The sequence below is a fragment of the Alexandromys fortis genome, unplaced genomic scaffold (assembly GCF_014885135.2).
Source record: "Alexandromys fortis isolate MF-2015 unplaced genomic scaffold, M_Fortis_MF-2015_v1.1 scaffold_109, whole genome shotgun sequence".
In the NCBI taxonomy this organism is placed as follows: Eukaryota; Metazoa; Chordata; class Mammalia; order Rodentia; family Cricetidae; genus Alexandromys; species Alexandromys fortis.
Genome location: NW_026068005.1, coordinates 4,902,999 through 4,918,336, shown reverse-complemented (window position 1 = coordinate 4,918,336; position 15,338 = coordinate 4,902,999). Strand labels below are relative to the sequence as shown.

General features: G+C 37.6%; 1 protein-coding gene across 1 annotated transcript in view; it reads right to left on the bottom strand.

Annotated features, from left to right (window-relative positions):
* Nucleotides 1-15,338, bottom strand: part of Dpp10 (dipeptidyl peptidase like 10) — a 714,980-nt gene that overhangs the window by 104,073 nt on the left and 595,569 nt on the right. Inside the window, exons 8-9 of the mRNA XM_050161474.1 lie at nucleotides 11,197-11,317; nucleotides 488-642 (exon numbers count right to left, since the gene is read on the bottom strand). Of these exons, the coding sequence (XP_050017431.1) occupies nucleotides 488-642; nucleotides 11,197-11,317 (276 nt within the window). The remainder of the gene's footprint in view (nucleotides 1-487; nucleotides 643-11,196; nucleotides 11,318-15,338) is intronic.

Here is a 15,338-nt window from a genome sequence, read left to right as displayed (position 1 = left end):
GAGAGAGAGAGAGAAAGAATGTGTATGCATTTGTATGGAGGCCAGAGGTTCTTTTGCTGCCATTCCTCTGGTGTTCTCCCCCTTTTTTGTGAGATGAAATTTATTGTTGGCTGGGAGTTCACCATGAGCTTTAGTCTAGCTGGCCAATGAGCCACAGGGGTACACCTATATCCATCTTCCCACTCAAGGTATTAAAAGTAAGCACTTCCAAGCATTGCTTTTTAACATAGTTTAGAGAGGATCAAATTCAAGTAATTCTGCTAATACAACAAGTAATTTGTTGCCTGAACAATCCCTCCAGCCCCATTTGTAACTTTTTCTACCCACACTCTTTCTGTTGACTTCAAGTGACAAATTTAGAATTGATGGCTTTGTCTACTTATAGGAAGCCTCTTTTTCAGAGGCACTTTTTCTTGAAACAAGCATGTTGTCCATCAAGTCACTGATGCAGAGAGAAGGAAGAAAACAGCCCTTTTGCATTGCTTACCTTGGGGTATGGGTACTGCTTTGCTTTGGGGTACAGTGTTCCAGTAAACCGAGGAATAACCATATTAGGCACCAAGGAGTCATTTATCATCAGGAAGGCAAGTCTCTCTCCATCAGGCGACCACCAGTGGGCGATGTGAGAATTCAGGAGTTCCTCTAGAATAAATGAGTGTTAATTGAGATCGACTGTAGAGATGTGGGCTCAGTGACCCACAAATATCTGTCCTTGAAATCCTCATTGTGCATGAATATTTTCTAGACAGCAGGATAGATTTTATCCACTACTCTGAGAAGTCTGTATTTTCAAGTTGTGCTTTGAATTCCAAGAAAAGCAGGGGGGAGGAAGTTTAATCATCAGATTTGGGGTTTGATGTAGCATGGTCCTAGCACATGAAAGTATTGATGAATGAAGAGTGAGATACAGGTAAAACTGTGCCTACTCATAATATCATCCGTACATATTTGCATGCAACTCTTTTTTTCTATTCCATCTTTAAACAAGTTGGGGACTTACTTTAGCTCCAAGAAAGAGAATGAAATATATAGAGAAACATTTTTCACATAGCATAAGATCCACTATACACTTCTGATTCATTAAGTTAATTTATAGGAACCCCAAAGTCCCCATATTATGCCCTCTGGCTCCTATAGTGTGTCATCATTATAGCTTTTTCACAATTAGAAGGAAGTATGTAAAACCAGATCATTTATTTTCATAGTGCCATCCTGCAATGTAACCTCAGGCCAGCTGTGAACTTTAAATGATATTACCAACACTATTCATAAGTCTATACTATAATTCTGTGTCTGGGAACAGCTCCTCACTGCGTTCATAGTGACGATGATGACTTGGCTGCTCTTAGCTTAAGATCACTCTGCGGTTTGCCATGGTTTCAACTCTATAAACAGTCTCTTTGTAAAAAAGACATCTTCAAATCATTTTACTGAATAATTCAAGTCTTTCCTTTGGGAACCCAGAGACAGTAATTAATGCTAGAGAAGAGATCCAGAAAATATATCTTCAAAATTAAATTATTGAGAATGAGTGGTATTTTTTGGTTATGGTGTATGTATGTGTGTGTGTATTGTGTATCTGTTGTGTGTGGGTTGAAATAATATTCTTCTTCCAAAGGAGAAAATAAAGTATGGATAATCTATAGAAGAAGATGCAGCTGAGAGTCATCAACTGTCATTGGTGGAGACCTGGAGTGACATGTTGGTAGAGATGACAAGGGCTGAAAGAACAAATGCTTGTGCCACCTGGTTGCCACAGAAGTCATAGTGATCATAAAGACTATAGAACATGTTGACATTGTTCCTCTAAAAACCTAGAAAAATGTCACAGGAAAAAAAGAGAAATTCAAGCTGAAAACGCATATGAAGAACAAAGGTTCCCATGGCATCACTGGAATAGTCCTTGTCTTGTCTGCAGTTGGAATAGAAAGCCAAGGTTCAAGAAAGCCCAGCAATAGATGAAAATTAAACAATTACCTGCAAAGTGAATTACAAAATGACAGTGTGACCCAAACTTCCCACTATGAACTGAATGCATGCAGCAACAATCCACTATAAAATGAACGTCTGGACATGTAAAGGGCTGAGCCTGAGGAGCACATGGGACCTCATAAAGTACTGCAGTCTCTGACATGCCTCATTCCTTCATTTTCCATCTCTGGCCCCTGTTGTGTTTCCAATACAAGTTAGGAACAGATGAAGGCTTAAACTCTAGGAAGGTCCCTGAGCATGGCACCCATGAGCAAGCTGGAACTGGATCAGAGCTATACTATATTCTGACTCAGGAAGAACAATGAAGTACACTAATAACCAGATCTCTAACTTGGCAGAATTTTGAACAAAATATTTTTATGTTTCTAGGAAAAGCTCTGACCTGTAGAAAGTAACTAATAAATGTCAACTTGATCAGACATATGAGAAGAATAAAACTTGAAATTTAGAGGAAGAGAAATTTTAGGGAAGACTTATCAGAAGGACTAAATATAATGTAAATATAATTATGAGTATCTTAATGTCATGTAATGTCAATAGAGTAAACCCATTCAAAGTGGCTATCAATAATCACATGGACAATATATCGTCTACGCAGCAGTCAGCATTTAGCTACTACCTTATGTGCAAAGGCTGTGATGACTACCCTGTCCCTGGAACAGCATCACCTGCTAGACTAGCCAGCTGTCTAACAGCAGACTGGCTGTGTATGAACCCTTCCATTCAGTGGGGCAGCATCTGTGTTACATAGAGACACACATCCTGAGAGTCAACTACATTTGCTATCTATAGTTCTGTGGACACAGCTTTATGAAGATTTACCAAACTATTCATCACGGTCTTAATAACATACACTACACTAGCTGTAACCAGGCAAACATTTATGAAGAAAGGCCACAGGATCGCTCACTGTAAGAATCTGATAGTCTTACCCTTTTTGTCTTTGCTTTATGTTTCTGAAATGATAGATAAATGGACTCATTTTTTCCTTTGGAAATATTGCATTTTTTGTTAGTTTAACAGCACTGAAGGGAGACAACATTCTACAGAAAGCATAGGGATTGATAGGGACTGAGAAACTAGGGTAGAAATGGGAATGTACTGTCACTGTGACACCACTAACACATGGGATAGTATGTTTTCTGTTCTTTTAATTGTGAGGATGTTAGACATTTTACTGCCTTTTTGAATAATAACTTCAATTGGAACATATTCACAAGTCCAACCCTCTGAATTAGGAGCTCAAATTTCTCTTGTAATCACTTTGAGCTCAAGATGGCAGAAAAACAAAATAGAAGAAAACCAAAACCTAACAAAAAGTCCAGTCACTTTGCTTGATCCGATGATAAAGCTTACCTGCCAGAAATGAAGTATATTGTTACTACACAAAACAAGTGACTTGAAAATCCTTCTTTGTCCCATAGTGCTGAGACATTTAAAAAAATGTTGGGAGTTGGCTTTGTGGTCCGATAGTGCTGATACATTTTTAAAAAATGCTAGCGAGTTAGCTCCATAAGTAAAGTATTTCTGACACAACCTTAAGGACTTGATTTTAGGTCACTAGAGAGCATGTAAAAGACAGACATGCTTGCCCCAACATTGGTGATGCCAGATCTCCTCTACGGAGATGAGAGGAAGAGAAGGGGAAAATCCCTGGACTCTAAGGTTTCATCTTTCTTGATATATGTGAACATAATGAACAAAAGACTCTATCTCAACCAAGGTGACAAAAAGGAAGGACTGACATCTGCAAAACAAAAAGTGTAAATAAGAGCATCATTAATAGAATTTCCTCAACAGATATCCTTAAACAAGCACCATTTATTGAATTGCCACCAACAGGGCATTTATTTAAGGATTATGCTAATTATATTACATTATTTACAAACAATTTGTTTTTTACAAATCACACTGCATTCTAATTTAGTGTAGCTTGGCTTTTTTAGAAAAATAAATTTGTGTGGTTTAGAAAATTTCACTGTGGAGCAGATGGAGTTTTCAACACATGTAGTTGTTTTGTTTTGTTATTTATCACGGATACTTAAGAACACACAGCCACAAACATGAAGTGCTTCTCAAAATCTAAGATACAATCATTTCATTCAGATTAACAGGCTCTTCTAAAAGACAAGCTGGTTTTTATCCACCTGTAATCAACTTAGACAGACAAGATTTGCTGAAGGCACCACTGCAGTTTGTGTGGTTGTTCTGTTCTACTTACGTTCTTCATGTTACTGACAACATTCTTGTGGGACTTTGCTGTCTTTACTCACCTCCCACCCCCTTCTTTCAGTCCCAACTTTTTCAGTCCTATGTTGTCCTAACCACGAAGGTCTCAGTGGTATGCCAGTGAATCTACCAGCTGCTTCCCTTGCCCACATTTTCTTTAAGCCTTTGTCTCTGGTTTCCATGGGTCTGTCTCGGTATGTTTACTTTACCTTATTTTCTATTTCTTGGTTCACTGGCAGTCAGCAAATGCCAAGCATTTGTTAGACTGATGAGGAAGAACATAAAAAAATATGGCAAAAAAATAAGTATTTTGCCTTGTTCTTTTTTTTTAATGAGACTGATACAGTGGTAAGTGTGTGGAAGGGAACTGTTAACGCTGTTGTTTATCTTTCTTCTTGCTGTTCTTTAGAACAAAGTGAGGGCCATTGTTTTCTCTATGGAGCACCTTAAATTCCTCCCTGCCACCAAACTGAGCTCAGAATGTAAAACTACTGAATAATCTAACATGCCCTTTATTTATTTATACTCTGTTAAGTAATAGTTGGTCAGTTCACTACTTTGTCAATATTCCAGACAGACACCATTATTCATGTTATAATACTGTGCTCACATTTGACTGATAAATTACTTCTATAGATGCATATGAATGTCAGAGAATGACCCCTTAAAGCACACGATAAATAATTTTGGGCATGATTAATCTTCTTGTTCTAAATAACTAAAGATTTTCATTATTTTAGTATATGTATGTGCATGTTGTGTAGTGTGTGTGTTTGCATGTGTGGTAACATGAGTGCAGGTGCCCACATAGGCCTAAAAAAGGCATTGAACCCCTTGAGCCTAGAATTACAGGTAATTGGGAGCTAACTGATGTGCTAGGAAGCAAACTTGGGTCGTCTAGAAGAACAGCAATCTCCCTTAACCACTGAGTCCTATCTCCAGATCTCAGCCGCTCTCAAAACAGTTGAAAGTCCCAGAAATTTTTCTCTAATAAATTAAGTACTTAATGAGGATTTTCCTTTTATATAGTTACAGATATTACACATATTTATACATTACTCTTTGATCATATTATTTACTCCATTATCCTCTCTTAATTCCCCCATCATTTCAAGCTGTGATGTTGGCAACTGTATGTTCTACATTCCTCCTGTTTTAGTCAATTTACAAGTTCTTTAAAAGAAACTTTGATGTAGTACCTTTCATTGTATTTCTTTATCAAATCCAGAAGGTAACATTAGATTTACTTTCAATATATATAATATGAAAAATTGTCTTATATTTTGGAATTTTTTTGCACATTTCTCTGAATTTTAACAACTATTCAAAATAGGTTTATATTTTCTTATGAATTGAATGGTTATAAACTAGAAGGAAAGAGACTTAAGATGATGCTCTGAAAGGTGTGTGAGTACTCCACTTAGTGTCTTTGAGCATTAATATTGTGCTCACAAACCGGCATGGTAGGGAACAGACCATGTCCCGCCCTGAAAATTTGTCATAAAACCACATTGCTTTTCTTTAGAGACAAGGTGTTGTTATGTAGTTCATGTGGCTGGAACTCACCCTACAGCCAAGAATAATTTACTTTCAATTTTCCTGCCCTCCAAGTGCAGAAGCACACGGTGCCATTTGGCTTGAAGCTTTCCTTGTCTTTTATGTGAGCTATCTTTATTCCCACCCCCCATGGCCTTTAGAGAAGTCAAGTTTTAATTTAAGAAAAATACGACAATATGCTATGCCCCTTCTGAGTCTCCCAGATATAGGAATTTAGATCAGAATTGCTTTCTGTGAAGTCCAAGGAAGGAAATCTCTGCTTCTCCAGGCCACATGTCATCAGTTAACAGACTATACAGAGGTATGTCCCTGACTCACAGTCTGGACATTGAAGAGGAAGAAAGCTGGAGTGTAGGAACTGCTGGCACATTGGGGAAGCAAGGGGACATGAGAAGTACAAGCGGGGAAAACCAAAGATTGCTTAATGCCCACTGCCAAATCCTTTAAAGTGGTTATTTCAGTAGGATTCCTGTTGGAAATTGGGTAAAAACTGGGCAACTCATGAACAATAGCATTCAGAGTCTTTGGTTGAGGAAAACGCCAGAGACAGCTGATGGTGTAGGAGCCAGAGGACAAAGCTTAACCCGCATGGCAAAGCCTGTCATTGTACAGATTACCTTCTGCAATGTGTCGGGTCTACAGTGTCATCGGAAAGGAGTCTGTGACCTGTTTCCTTGTGATCTTCTTGGACTCCACCACACTGCCCATGACCAATTCAGAGTTTTAGACTATTTACTTGCTTACTTACTCATTATCTATACTATTTATAATATATTTGCATTATATTAATTTATGTTTATATTATTTATTTCAATATAAATCTTATTTATATATTCATTGATTTTTTAATTTATTATGTTTGTTAATTTGCTGACATTTATAAATATGTTTATACTTACTATTAATTGTATTTTATAAATCAATTATACATAATTTTGGGGTTTTTTGAGACATTTTTATATATGTACAGGGTTTTATGTATACCAGAATGGCCTTGCATTCATCTTGTAACTGAAAATAACCTTGAACTCTTAATTTTTCTTTCCCTACTGCCAAGATGATGATATTGCAGACAAGTACCTACATGCCCTCTGTATATGGTGCTGGGGACCAGTCCAAGCGTTTTCTGTGTGATACTGTACCATACAAAAGTACTGTGCTAACAGATTTCCGTCCACAGTCATAGAGTTTTGTTATCATATTACATAAAAGAATTGAGGCTTGGTGGCGTGCTCTGCAGGTAAAAGTACTTGCCACCAAGCCCCATGACCTGAATTCTGTCTTCAGAATCTACATAATAGAAGGAGAGAAATGACTCATACAAGTTATCAAGTTATCGTCTTACACACACACACATACACTATGGACATTTGGCACACACACATACACAAAATAACCACACACACACACTAAATAAAGAAGTAAATCCAAAAATAATCTTTAATATTTATTCTTAAATTTCACAAAAGTGGAATGGTTATGATCCCCATCCAGCTTTCCTAAGAAAGTCAATGTCTCAGTCCTCTCAATCAGTGCTGAAGCCTGAGAAGCAAACCTATGCAAGGGACCTGGAGTTTTTACCTTGTTGGCTTAAAATAATCACAAGGTGTCTCCCATCATAGCATGCCAACAGACTGTGAAATGTCTGTACTTACATCAACTCCTCTCCTCTGAGATAGCCTCTCCTTCTCTCTGCTCTCTCACTGTGTCCGACACCACTGGTCGTTAGTGACCCAAACCCAGCGCAATAGACTCGTTCTTCGTCTTTTCTCGTGCACCCATCTGCTTAGCCACTAAGACCTAACTGATGATGCTACTGCCTCATCGATTTTAGAATTTCCCCTCCCTCTAACTGCTTTAGCCTCAGTTTTATGACTCATTATCTCCTGATTGAACACAGAAACTGTCTTACATAATAGCTGTTCACAATTCCCTTTCACCGTTCGACCCACACTCTACACTATCACCAAGTGACCTATCTCTGTGGAAGAGCTAATCTTATAACTCCCTGCTTGACCAGCTTCTCTCATTTCCCTACACACCAGTAATAAAATGCCCAAAGTCCCAGCTCATTGTTACAGGTCACTGTTGATCTTGCTTCTTAGTGACCTCTTCTGTCTCATTTTACACACCATAGCTGTCAAGGCATTTGAAATCCCTAGGGGCAAACACCTGTTCATCCCTTCTGTAGCTTTGCAAGCTGTTTCCTGGGATTAGACATTCCTTCTCACGTGCAATTGTGTATGTGTGTGTGTGTGTGTGTGTGTACATCCTTGTATGTGCACAGTTGTAGAAGTCAGAGGATATGTCAAGTGTCAGTCTTCATCTTCGACCTCCTTTCACATAGGTTTCACTTGTTCACCGTTTATACTGCAGACTAATTGACTCATCAAATCCCAGGTATTCTTTTGTCTCTGTCTCCCTTCTTTGCTAGTGGCACTAAAATTACAGATGCATGTTTACATGCATACACCAGATGTACATGGGTTCTGTTGATTCTAAATTTGCTCCTCATTTTTGTGTATCAATGGTTTTACCCATATCTCCAAAGCCCAATACTTTTTATTCTTTCAATATCTACTCAAGGGGCTTGCTTCATGAAAAATGTTTTGTAAATAACTAGGGTGGGTTAATACAACATTCTTCTTTACAAACCTACATTTACTATGATTGAAGGACTGGATACGGCTTCTTTATCTTTCAGAGTCTGCTGCAGAATTAAGAATGTTTTGAATACAAGAGGCTTCTCAAAGTCTCTGTTTCTCCAGACAAACTATCCCTTAGTTTCTGCCTTCTAGAATGACTGAAGTAGTCAGCTTTGTTCTGTTTTGTTGGTCAGTGCCTTCCTCAGCATCTCTAGTAACTTATCTTTGAGAGAGAGAAGTCGGAATTAGCTTCCAGAATTCTGAGCAGAGAACTAGTTTGTTATGGTGTGTGTTTAGCTGTTTGTTTTTACTCTTCCAAGGAGTAACTATTTCTAATACTGCCATTCACCACAGCTCTCGTACTCCTTGAGACAGTACTGGGTGTTAAATAATTTTACCTGATGCTTGCATGTATATTAAAACCTATTATGCACACACACCCATATACACATGCATACATATATATGATGTGTATATAAATGTACACTCACATGCCAAGACCTCAACCAACTACACATATACATCTAAATTTGACTACAGCTCAATAAGACGGCTCTACTTAGTAACATCATTTTCTGAATGTAAGGCCCTCAAGGCCACATGGTCACTTGCTCATGGCAGTAGTCCTGGACTACTAGAATATAGCTAGATACAGATGGCTAACAGTAATTACCATTGAGTGAGAAGATGGATGAATGGATTTGTTTTTAGTTTAGAACTAAAAGTATCAGCATTCTACCTTACTGCGGGGAATACAAAGTATCCTGTAAGAGCCTTGTGACAAGTAGATACACCTGCTTTCCCAGTACTGTTTGGGATATCTTTATCACACTCTGTGATATTTTCTTTCCAGGTGAGTACTGAAAATGGAATTTAAGCAGTGATGTCTGAAGTGGTAAGATGGCTTAGTTGGTCAAAGTGCTTGCCATCATGAGTTCCATCTCCAGACTCTACATGATAGGAGGACAGAAGTGTATCTGGCAAGTGTTGCCTGACTTCCCTATACATGCTGCAGCATTGTACACATCACATCACACACGTCTCTCTCTCTCTCTCTCTCTCTCTCTCTCTCTCTCTCTCTCCCTCTCTCTCTCTTTCACACACACACACACTAAACAATATCAAAAAAAATTTAAAAAGTGGTTTTAGATACCACATATTAGTAATTGAATATTGATGTTTACTGAGATTTTTAATATACTTTTATTTTTAAAGGGAATGCACCATCTCTAGAAATTTCAAATTACTGAAAAAAGTTACAATTATTGACATATAGTATACAGTTATTATATGTCTTTTACATAAATGAGCAGTTATGAGCTAATATGTATACACACATATGATGTGTGGACCATTTAGTGTCTTCTGCTGTACTGTCAACTTTTGAAACAGTTCCCTTGTCTCATGTTGAAGCAGCTGTATACATGAATTATCAGCAATATTGGTCTAGAAAACTTATGAACTCCCACTTGTACGGAGGTGACACAATGTATTAAATATGGAAGTTTTATCTAAATGGGTTTGGTTACAGAAAATAATAAAATACTTTCTAAGTGAAAAAAACCGATAATATAGACCAGAACATTTGCATTTGAAAAATTCGAAATATGAAACTGATTTTCTCAATTATTCTTCTTACTTTATAACTTGTGATCAAGTAGACTGACTCACCTTAAATCTTAACATAGTTAGACAATTTTGGTTGAACAGTTGCAAGCCTAGGTATTAAGCCCAGGTCTGATCTCTCATTCTTGAGTACAACTAGCTAATAATTACTCCATGTTCAAAACTGGACAGAGGTTTTCATTGTCTAATTTGCTTTGATTTGCTCAGTTATTAATAAAATTTGATTTAGCAGTATCAAAAAATTATGAATTAGGTCCCATTTTTGTTTCCATGTAGCAGTTATTAAAACATAACTGAATGTCCCCCATGAAAAGGACTAAAATCAAATGGTTTGTGTAATTTTTTTTAAATTTAGCTTTATAATTTTAATTTTTTACTTATTTTTTTATTTTTCTGTATAGTTTGTGCTTGCATAAGTTTATGTGCACTGTGTGAATGCAAGAACCCATGAAGGACAGAAAATAGTATTAGCTTTATTAGGATTTGGTTTAAAGAGAGCTGTGAGCCACACTGTAGGCTAGGACCAGATCACAGATCTCTTGGAAGAGAATCAATTGCACTTAATTGATAAGTCATCTCTTTAGCTCCTTGTTTTTATTTTTAATAATGTTCAAGTGAGTACAGATACCCATGAAGTTGATATCTCTGGCACTGGCATTACAGACAATTGTGAAACACCTAATAGCAATACTAGCATGGGAATTCCGGTCCCTAGGAAATACAGTTCAGTCTTTCAACCACCAAGCCATCTCTTCAGTCTTTCATGGGCAGTTTTTAACAAGTGGAAATTTGCATATTGTTTTCCAAAGAAAAACAAATTTTCTCCAACTAATTCCAGAGCGATGTAACTCTACGTATAGAAGTTATGTGTCATCAGCACTGAAACTGGTTTAGCTCAGTGTAAATATAGTCATAGGTATCCGCACATATCTACTCACCATAAAGCATGTGTGTAATGTGCATGAAAATTTGAATCACAGCCAGGCAGCATGTGAGCACATGCAATAAGACAGCATGACGGTCTTGAAAAGAAATGCAGAGGAGAACCAGGGAGTCAATGGATGTCTGTAACAAACAGACTTTTCTTGGAGGTTTTATACACAAATATGTCATTTTGTCCTCTGGAAATTAGAATTGTCCAACTCACCTTCATATAACCAGTCAGCAATACCATTAAAAACAATTCCTTCTTTTCCTGAAGATGTCAGTCGTAAAGAACTGCTCTTGATATCAGGTTGATAGTAGATATTGTTTTCAAAAATATAAATCTGTATTAGGAAAGAGGAAATAAATAAAAACCCAAACATGTTAGTATACCTTTCTTAAATGAGTGTATTAAGGTATGAGCCCTGGATAGCTAATGGTGTTATTCTCAACCTGCTTTCAAACTAATATCATTTCATGTTTATATTCATACAGCTTTGAAAGACTAATACTTGTATATATCCTTCCTTATCTTATCGATATCAGGCTGTCATTTGGAAATTTTTTCATGGCCTTTCTACTTTTAAATCTATATTTTCATCAATGGTATTTCATCTACTTAATAATGCTTGTCTTGTACTGCCAAATTGTTTTGGCTGTGAAATCATATTTTGCAAATTCAAAGAGACTGATGACTGCCACTAGATGCTATTTTAGTAACAGCAAACTGACTCCTGACTCTTTGCTAAGCTTCAATATGAGATCTTTGTTTCTATATAAATGTGCTTGATGATCAATAAAATAATCTTGGAAAATTCTACCTGTTCTGTCCATATTGACTCACATCGTCACTAATGACAAGCAGCAATAAAATTCCTTTAAGCTGGTAAACAAAATTCAGCTTTCCATAGACCCATACCCTTTGGCAACTCCTTCTTCAGGAGCAGGAGGGGCTCTAGCTGACCCTGGCATGGCAAGCATGGCTTTAGCAGGCATTGCTCTTTCGCCATTCCCTCTGCCTTGCTACAAAGCTTTAGATTACATTCCTCAAATTAGCCAAGATCTATTCCCTCATTTGGCCACTTCCTCCCCTTAAAGCTGACCACTGAGATCCAGCTATCAAACTATTGAAGTACAGCAACTAAAAGCTCGCTATTGGTTTCCCTAACTAACCTGCCCAATAAAAATTAAACACCTTATCATAACAGGTGTTTTCCCCTTTAACCTTTATAAACTGCCAGTTGCTTATGGGACATGTATGTCACAAAGGCAGTTTATTGTTCCTCCAGGTTAAATATCTGCCCTCCATTGTTCTTCTCCCTTCTCCTTCATCCCCAAACTCCTGTCTTTGTCTCTCTGGTGATGAGGACTTTGTCTTGTAGTTCTTGTGCTGACTGTGGTCCTTTCAGATCATAGTATTAATAGTATAGCATCATGCCTGAGAGCTCAAGAGTTTCATTATGAATGAGTTTTTGGGTGCATGTTTGTGTGTTTTAAGCAAGTGTTTACACTGAATAAGACTGTTGAAGCTGGAGAACCGCTTTAGGTGTCTTTCCCAAGAGTTGCATGTGTATTTTTTGAGAAAGTTTCTCTCATTAGCCTGGGACGTGCCAAGTCAACTAAACCTGCTGGCCAGAGAGCCCCAATGTTCTCAAGATCTCTACCTCTGGGTAGAGCTAGGATTATAAACTAGGTAGCATGCTCAGCTGTTCTTAAATGGACAACAATTGAAATCAGGTCCTCATACTTACAATGCAAGCATGTTACCTATGAAGTCATTTCCCAAGCCCCCAAAGAGTCTTAAATTGAACATATCAAGAAGTTTTCCAAAATAATTTAAATCATAATAGCTCCAATACCAGGATCAACAATGCTCACAAAAAATGATATCTTTTTTTGGTAGAAAATTCAAGATAAAATTACTAATTATTCATTATCGAAAATGTCTTTAATGCCAAATATTTGAAATTATTCATCCTTTTATAGAAAAAAAAAACATTTCTTCCACATATTAGTGGCTAAATTGGTAATGATATCTACTAATTGGTGTTTAAACAGTGAAAGATGACCCAGTGCTGTCTTTTCTTCTTTCTGCCCTACCCAGGAGCACATACTGCCATTGCTGGACCTGTGAACATCCTGAATTATTGGTGGGATAATGGTGAGCATAACCCATGCACAAGTAAACTTAGATGTTGCAGAAAGCAAGCAAGAACTGAAGTGATGGCTTTACTTAGTTTTAGGTACACATTATATAGTACAATCTGCCCTTCATTCATCTTCTTCATGCTCCCCCGTATTTATTTCCAGGTGTAAAGCAGTGTGCCCACCATAGTAGTTAAGAAATAAACTAGGATGAGATGGTACAGAATGATCAGCATGCCAATAGCTACAGATTCTACCAGCAGCCGTTCTGTGTGTGTGCGTGCGTGCGTGTTATTTGTTGTTTTCATACAAGTATTACCTCAAAGTTTTAGCCAGCTTAAAAGAAAATAAGAGTTTGACTACACTGGAACTATAAATCCTGCTCCAGGCCTCTAATGCCCAGTTCTGTGCTTTGCAGACACACATTCACAAACACACAAGCACACATATTTTAAAATAAGAACACATTCTTCAAACTAGTCTCTACTGCTTATAATGGTGTTGGAGGATCCATAAGATACACTACAACTGGGAGAGTGTTGGGACTGTCTTCCGTTGTAGCTTGCTGTTGGAGAAAACATGTAAATAAAAGCAACCACAGATGGCAGCAATTGCCAACATGGAAATTAAGAAAGTGTGGTGGCAACTCTTATATCTATATAGAATGCTTCTGTCATCCCCCTATCTACTAGTACATATTCAGCTTGTTTCTATGCATTGAGTTATCCCAACAGCATTTAGCACAGAATTGCCTATGTCATCTGTAAGTCCTCGTCTTTGTTCTTTCAAATCAAGACTAAGAAGTTATCTTATGCCAGGCAGTGGTGGTGTGTGGCTTTAATTCCAGCAGTCAAGAGGAAGAGGCAAACAGATCTCTGTGAGATTGAGGCCAGCCTTATCTACAGAACAAGTTCCATGGTTATATAAAGAAACACTGTCTCAAAAAAAAGCAAAAAAGTAAAAGTATTGTTCTACTGCTATGAAGAGACACCATGATCAAGGCAAATCGTATAAAAGAAAGCGTTTAATTTAGGGCTTGATAACACTTTCAGAGGTTTAGTCCATGACTATCATATCAAGAAGCAAGGCAGGAGGCAGGAAAGAATTGTGCTGTGATGTGAGATTCCCCTCTGTATGATATGAATCTGTTTTATGTGAGATTGAGGCCAGCCTGGTATACAAGAGCTAGTTCCAGGACAGGAACCAAAAGCTACGGAGAAACCCTGTCTTGAAAAATCCAAAAAAAAAAAAAAAAAAAAAAAAAAAAAAAAAGAAAGAAAGAAAGAAAGAAAGAAAGAAAGAAAGAAAGAAACTGTTTCAGCCAGTGGCTTAGCTGAGTAAAGCCAGGCAAGATATAGAAAGAAAGTAGGTGGTGTTAAGGAAAAGCCATGTAGCTGCCAAAGGAGACAGACATCTAGAACCTTTACCAGTAAACCACAGCCTCGTGGCGATACACAGATGAATAGATACTGGTTAATTTAATATCTAAGGTCTAGTTAGAAATAGGTCTGAAACATTGGCTTAACACTGTTGTAATCAATATAGTTTCTGTGTGATTATTTTGGTCTGAGCAGTGGGAAAGGAATGAGCAGCCTCCATTTACAGTGCTGTTAAAATAGCTGAGAACGTTGCATACTGAGTACAAGCTGAAAAAAAGCCTGGACCTGGAATTGGCTATTGAAAACTCAAAGCCCACCTAAATAACACAATGAAAAACATGAGCCTCTAGTTCAGGGTAAATCATAATAGAGGACACCTGACTCCCTCTATTTGTCTGTCGTTAGAGTCTCCCTCGCTCTCCTTCCTTCCCTTCTGCCCTCCAAGTTCATTTATTTTTTTCTTTTTTCTTTTTGATTTTTGTTGAGCTCTACATTTTTCTCTGACCCCCCCCCCCGCTTCTCCCCTTCCCTTCTATCCTCTCCCAAGGTCTCCATGCTCCTAATTTACTCAGGAGATCTTGTCTTTTTCTACTACCCATGTAGATTATATCTATGCATGTCTCTCTTAGGGTCCTCATTGTCTTCATTGTTGTCTAGGTTCTCTGGGATTGTGATTTGTGGGCTTTTTTTTTTTTTGCTTTATGTTTAAAAACTACTTATGAGTGAGTACATTTTGTAATTGTCTTTCTGGGTCTGGGTAACCTCACTCAAAATGATGTTTTCTAGTGTTTTCTAGTTCCATCTATTTGCCTGCAAATTTCAAGATGCCGTTTTTTTTTTT